Consider the following 6,932-nt stretch of genomic DNA (forward strand, 5'->3'; position numbering starts at 1 on the left):
CCCCGACCCGACCCCGTCCTGACCCCGACCCGACCCGGACCTGACCCCGACCCGACCCGGACCTGACCCCGTCCTGACCCCATGCTTGGCCCCGTCTCTTCCCCTCTCCTGTCCCCATCCCTGACCTCATCCCTCTCCTGTCCCCGTCCCATCCCCACCCCTGCCCCATCACTGCCCCTGCCCACATCCCTTCCTCTGCCCACATCCCTGCCTGTGTCCCTGCTTCCGTCCCTCTCCCTGCACCTTCCTCTGCCTCTGTCCCCATTGAATTAAAGAATAAGGCCAGGTATGGCTTGAAGGTTTGCTTACCTAAGTATGACTTAGCAAATGTAGCCTGACTGACCACAAAGAGGGGCCTGCAACCCCTGCAGAGCTACGATAAGTAACAAGACAGGAGGGCAGGCATGTAGGCAGCAATCATGAGGCCAGCACAATGTTATCTTATCTCTGACAAATGGGGAACTCCAAGAGGGAGGTAGCCTATGGTAATGAATTACTGGAAACTAATGAATATGTTAAGACTCCTTGCATGAATATGGATGTATGTATGCATATATGTTGTCAAACCGACTCCGTCTGGCACGCACATTTGGAGGAGCGATCCCCTGTGCGTCCAGTGCTGCAATAAAGGATACCTGCTCAATAGTCATCCTGGCTATTGAGTCCTGATTTCGTCTTTCACGGCATCACCATCCTGTGGCACTTTCTGCCCTTGGCACGTCCCTGCCCCTGCCCCTGCCCCTCCCTGCATCTGAAAAGGGAGATCTCCTTCCCCGGCTATTCATAGAATCATAGAAGGGTTTGGGTTGGAAGGGACCTTAGAGATCATTGAGTTCCGACCCCCCTGCCCTGGGCAGGGACCCCTCCCCCCAGACCAGGTTGCTCAAAGCCCCATCCAGCCTGGCCTTGAACCCCTCCAGGGATGGGGCAGCCACAGCTTCTCTGGGCAACTTGTTGCAGAGCCTCACCACCCTCACAGGAAAGATTTTCTTCCTGATATCTACTCTAAATCTCCCCTCTTCCAATTTAAAACCGTTACCCCTTGTCCTGTCACTACACTCCCTGACAAAGAGTCCCTTTCCGGCTCTCCTGTAGGCTCCCTTCAGATATTGGTAGGCTGCAATGAGGTCTTCCCGGAGCCTTCTGTTCTCCAGGCTGTACCAACTAATCTTCATGGTATGAAGCTGTATGAACTTTCTTAAGATGCAGATATTTACATTGTATGCTGCATGGTTAGGGTTCGGCAGGCATGGCTGCAGGACACCAGCTCACTGCCAGGAGAAGGAGGACAGCCCCACCCTGAAGAATGAAGGCCACCCCTGGACTCCTTGAGATAAGGCCAACACAGCGTGTCCTCCAACAACACCCCCCCACCCCAGTCCAGAGACCCTCCTGTGACCTGGCCTCACAGATAAAAAAAATCATAGAGTTGTAGAATGTTTGGGTTGGAAGGGACCTTAAGGACCATCTAGTTCAAACCCCCTGCCCTGGGCAGGGACATCTTCCACCAGACCAGGTCACTCAAAGCCCCATCCAGCCTGGCCTTGAACACCTCCAGGGATGGGGCATCCACAGCTTCTCTGGGCAACCTGTTGCAGTGTCTCACCACCCTCAGGGTGAAGAATTTCTTCCTTACATCTAATGTTAATCTCCCCTCTTCCAGTTTGAAGCCATTACCCCTCATCCCATTGCTACGTGCCCTTGTAAAAAGTCCCTCTCTGGCTTTCATACCAAAGAAAGGGTGTTGTGGCCAGAGAATCACAGTGACTTTGCAAAGCAGGGCGGTGTGTGTGTGTGTGTGTGTGCACACCACGTGGTGCCCTCATTTGGCTGGGACACTGCATAGATGCAAATAAAGAGTGACTCTTGCTCTCTCCTGGCCTTGGTCCTCGGGCTGCAGGGGCCAGGTACGAAATGTTTGTGACACCGGTCCCTGCCCACAGCCCTGTCCCTGCGTGTACCCCGTCCCTGATGCTGGTCTTGTCCCTTCCCCTCTCCTTGCCCACATCCCTGTCCCTCTACCTGTCCCTGCCCCTGTCTGCACACCTGCACATGTCCCTGCTCCTGACTGTATCTCTGCTTCTGTCTTGTCCCTGCTCCTGCCTGTATCCCCATCCCTGCTCAGATACCCACTCCTGTCCCTATTTCTACCCCTGTCACTGTCCCTACCCATAACTGCCCGTGTCCCTGCTCCTTGCCCATATCCCTGTCCCTGCCTGTATCCCTGCCCCGTCTCTATCCCTGCCCCTGCCCATACCCTTATGTTGGGGATTAAAATAGTTTACTAACAGAATATTATAATTAACTGTGTGATGGCTTAAAATTAGGTTGAATTGAAACTCGAGTGGCTTTGCTGTGGCACGAGTGACCGGAGTGCAGAAGCCTTGGGCCACAAACCAAGACTGTTCTTCAGTTGAACCTTTGCTTGGTCAGAGTCTTGCACGGAGATAAACTGGACCAGGCCTGTAATTGAAGGGAAGGACCTTCGAAGCAAGAGAGAAACCGTTCTCTCTGAAGTCAACAGAAGACAGAGGAGACCCAAGTGCAGAGAAGACGGGAGGAAGATGAAACTGCACGAGCAGGGAAAACGTGGAAGATGTTATTCCAAACACCATAGAGAAAAAGCACCTACTAAACAAATCGATTGGACAAACAGTCCCTGCGGACACAGATGTCAACACCTCGTGTGATACGTGTGTGAGGCCTCAAAGGGCACAGGAAAACAACCGCGGGGGGGGTATAGGGGGGTGGTGTTTCTCCTCGGAGACACCCAGCTCGACCTGAAATAAACCGACCCCGCGGCAGAGCCCGGGGTCCCGACTCTTCCTTACAACCGGAGGCTCCGGCTGGATCCAGCCGCACCGGGACCCGGCTCCGAGGAGGAGTTTGGGGAGCGGGGGGGGGGCTGGCGGGCACCGGGGCCGCAGGGGCAGCGCCGCTGCGGAGCCACCTTCGCACTTTCGTTTCCAGCCGGAGCAGCCAGAAACCGAAACCGGGACAGTGACACAAACTCCCGTTTCCCGGCTCCGTCGCAGCCGGCGCTTAAGGTGGCGCGGCCAGCGGCGTCCTGCCCGTACCACCTGCCGCTGCCGGGGGGCACCGGGACCCCCGGGGATGCTGACACCCGCCACGTCCCACCGCCAGGGTGACGCCAGGACCTCCTGGGATGCTGGCACTGGCCACGTCCCACCGTCAGGGTGACACCGGGACCCCCGGAGATGCTGGCACAGGCCACGTCCCACCATCAGGGTGACACCGGGACCCCCGGGGATGCTGGCATCGGTCATGTCCCACCGCCAGGGTGACACCGGGACCCCCGGGGATGCTGGCATCGGTCATGTCCCACCGCCAGGGTGACACCGGGACCCCCGGGGATGCTGGCACCAGCTGCATCTCATTGCCTTTAGTGATACCAGGACCTCTGGTGACGCTGGTACCTGGCCGTGTCCCATTGCCTGGGGTGATACCAGGTCCTCCAGTGGCACTGGTCACATTCCATAGTCTGTGGTGGCACCTGGGCCTCTGATGACACTGGCACCAGCCACATCCCATCGCCTATGGTGACATCGTGCCACCAGCACCAGCCACATCCCAGTGCTGGCTGCACCCCAGCCTGGACACTTGAGCCCCCAGTGTGAGCATAGGCGGGCACTGGGGCAGGCAGGGCACCCCCAGCCCAGGCACACATTGGCATGGGGTCCCCACGGTGGGATGCTGCCCGCGGCCTCTGCAGACACCTGGGACTATGAGGTCCTGCAGAACCCCAGACCCAGCCTGCAGGCAGCTGCCTGTGCTGCCACTGTCACTTCTGACCCTCAGCCAGGTGCCAGGGTGATGGCAGTGCCACGCAGACCCTCCTGTCCCCTTCCAGACTCTGTGGTGGTGGAACCGAGGACCATCGGGGAGCTGCAACCGGGAACGGGGAAAAGCAAAACTTCGATGCCGTGGCCACCTTAACTTCCCGGCGGTGACGGCATCAGAGCTTTGGTGACATCATCTGACTCCTGTCAGGGAAAGTTTAAAAGCTGGTGCAGGCAGGAGCAGGCAGAGAGATAGCTGCAGGCAGACAGATGTGGACAGAGCGAGTGACCACATCTGGCAGGATGGATGCCATGAATGGGCTGCTGAAAGCCACCCCCAAGACGCTGGACACCTGGATCATGGAATTCCTGCAGCCCAGCACAGATTTCAGAATCCAGGTGAAGCAGACAATTAGGCAGATCTGCGACTTCCTGAAGGAGGACTGCTTCCCGAGGGAGACCAACATCCATGTCAACAAGACCGTCAAGGTGAGCATTGCCTGGCACGGTGACCAGCCAGCACCCCTACTGCCACCCTTCCCTCTGCCCTGCCGCTCCAGCTCTTGCCCTGCCTCAGTTTCCCCTGGCAGCCCCAGGAATGATGGCAGGCGGTCCCTGTGCTGAGGGGCAGCCGTGCTGAGCGGGCAGGGCACCTCTCTGCAGGGTGGCTCATCAGGCAAGGGCACAGCCCTGAAGAACACCTCAGATGCCGACGTGGTGCTCTTCCTCAGCTGCTTCTCCAGCTACCAGGACCAGAAGAAGAATAGAAAGTATATCCTGGATTTGATCAAGATGAGGCTGCATGACTGCAGGCAGAGCCTGACGTTCACCGTGGACATCAGCGAGCCCCGGTACAAGGGTCCTGGCAATACACCGCGCTCCCTCAGCCTCACCCTCAACTCCAAGATCAACTCAGAGTCCACCGAGGTGGACATCCTGCCTGCTTACGATGCCTTGGGTAAGGGCTGCGAGCTGCCATGGGGCCGGGCTGTGGCCTCAGTGCCGGGATGGCTCTCATCCTTCTTCTCACCCCGCAGGGCAGGTACGCCGAGACTCCTGGCTGGACCCAAATTTGTACAAGAATGCATATGTGGAGCTTCTGAAAGCCAATGGTGGCCCCGGGGAGTTCTCCCCTTGCTTCACTGAGCTGCAGAAGAAGTTTGTGAAGCGTTACCCTCCCAAGCTGAAGAGCCTCCTGCGCCTGGTCAAGTACTGGTACAAGGAGGTGAGTGGCTGCCTGGTTTCCCTGGCTCCCACCGGGCACCCACCCCAGCCAGCTCTCACCCCTGTCCCCATCTTCTTCCCAGCGGGTGAAGCCACGGTGCGGCACCAGCAACCTGCCTCCCAAGTATGCTCTGGAGCTGCTGACCATCTACGCCTGGGAGCAGGGCACAGGCTCCAACGAATCCTTCGACACGGCTCAGGGCTTCCGTACGGTGATGGAGCTGCTGTGCCGACACCAGGAGATCTGCATCTACTGGGAGGGGTGCTACTCGCTCCAGCACAGCGAGATCAGCGCCCACGTGAAGAGCCTGCTGTGCAAACCCCGGTGAGGACCATACCTTGTGGGACCCATGCCACCCGCCCTGCGGCACTGCCTGGGGCTGATGGCAAACACCTGCCCTCTGTGTTCGCAGCCCCATCATCCTGGACCCCGCCGACCCCACAGGGATCCTGGGCCAAGGTGATAGATGGGACCTGCTGGCACGGGAAGCTGCCAGAGACCTTTCGCTGTCCTGCGTCATGTCCATCAAGGCCTGGAATGTGCAGGTAAGGCTGCCAGTGCCTGTGGACATTGTGGAACCCCCTTCAACCCCTGCCTGCTTTGCCCACCCCTTCTCTTGTCCCCATAGCCGGCCACACCTGTGACGATTGAGGTGAAGCAGCTGGCGGGCACCAGACTGAGAAAGATCGTCAGCCCAAGCAACACCGTCAGGCAGCTGAAGGAGATGATCGAGCAGGAGTGGGACATCCCCTGGTACAGGCAGCGCCTGTCGCAGCAGGATCCAGGAAGGCGCAATGTCATCCTGCAGGATGGCGAGACCCTGGCCACCCACGGCATCTTGTACAGCACCACGCTGCTGCTGCTGCAGACCGACACTATGGAGGTCTTCGTGAAGGATGAAAAGAACCGGACCACCACCTACACGGTGTCTCCCACCAACACCGTCCGGCAGCTGAAGGAGCAGATCCAAAGGGCCAACGGGCCTCACCCTGACCAGCAGCGCCTGATGTATAGCTCCGTGATGCTGGACGACCGGCACACGCTGGCACACTATGGCATCCAGCCCATGAGCACCATCTTCATGACCCTGCCGCTCCGGGGGGGGTGCAAGCCCCTGCACCCCCAGTTCCCTGCCTGCTCGCCCTCCTGATCATCACCCCCAGCAATAGTAGGTGTTCCTGAACCACCCTCCCCTCTTCCCCCCACCTTCCTCCCCGCAGCTTGTGCTGGAAATAAATGCTTTGGTAGATCCTTGTGCTGCTCGTTGGTTGGGGACGGTGCCAAGTGGCACGGGGTGAGGGAAGTAATGGTAAGGGGGGACCCTATTGAGATGAGGGGGGGGACATCAATGCCACCAGCTGCTGGGACAACACAGGGAGACATGGGCGTTGAGGTGCCCAGTGGGGTCAGGGGTGCCAGCACGATGCCAGCTGGACCTCAGGAAAAAAACAGCTCCATCCTCTGCCTGCTCCTGCCTGCGGCAACTTGTAAACCTTCCCGGGCCACCACCCTGGTGGTATCACCACCGGGAAGTTTAGGTAGCCCCAGCCCTGTGGCTTTGCCACCCCTGGCTCCTGGCCCCGGCTCCCTGGCGGGCTCCTGCCCTGGGTGCCCAGGTGGCCACAGGCAGCTTCCCAGCATGGAAACCCTGCGCCAGGTCCTGCCCAGGGCTGGGGGTGCCCTGCCTGTCACCGTGCCCACGCCCCGATGTCACCTCCTGTCACTGCCTGAAGCGCTGGGCTGGTGACACACAGCAGGAAACAAGCCAAGCCAAGTTTCGCTTTCCCTCTTCCAGAAACGAAACCGTGAGGAGCTGTGAGCTTGGGGGGAACCCATCGGCGACGTGCCCCCCCCCATCCAATCCCCGAGCACCCTGACTCAGAGTGCCAGCGGGGGTCCCTGCTGTA

The 6,932-nt window shown here is 59.1% G+C and overlaps 2 protein-coding genes across 2 annotated transcripts in view; one reads left to right on the forward strand and one right to left on the reverse strand.

Moving 5' to 3' along the window:
* The window catches only part of IFRD2 (interferon-related developmental regulator 2), a 3,983-nt gene extending 3,333 nt beyond the window's left edge, over positions 1-650 (reverse strand). The window contains exon 1 of the mRNA XM_014959401.1: positions 636-650. Coding sequence (XP_014814887.1) covers positions 636-650 — 15 coding nt within the window. The remainder of the gene's footprint in view (positions 1-635) is intronic.
* A 3,389-nt stretch (positions 651-4,039) lies between these two features.
* Positions 4,040-6,258, forward strand: LOC106898275 (2'-5'-oligoadenylate synthase 1-like). Its single transcript, XM_014959415.1, has 6 exons — positions 4,040-4,289; positions 4,464-4,758; positions 4,838-5,025; positions 5,108-5,349; positions 5,438-5,570; positions 5,654-6,258. The coding sequence occupies exons 1-6, from the start codon at positions 4,071-4,073 to the stop codon at positions 6,173-6,175; spliced, it is 1,599 nt and encodes a 532-aa protein (XP_014814901.1). The 5' UTR covers positions 4,040-4,070; the 3' UTR covers positions 6,176-6,258.
* The last annotated feature ends 674 nt before the right edge of the window (positions 6,259-6,932 follow it).

This window comes from Calidris pugnax, unplaced genomic scaffold, assembly GCF_001431845.1.
Source record: "Calidris pugnax isolate Ruff unplaced genomic scaffold, ASM143184v1 scaffold407, whole genome shotgun sequence".
In the NCBI taxonomy this organism is placed as follows: Eukaryota; Metazoa; Chordata; class Aves; order Charadriiformes; family Scolopacidae; genus Calidris; species Calidris pugnax.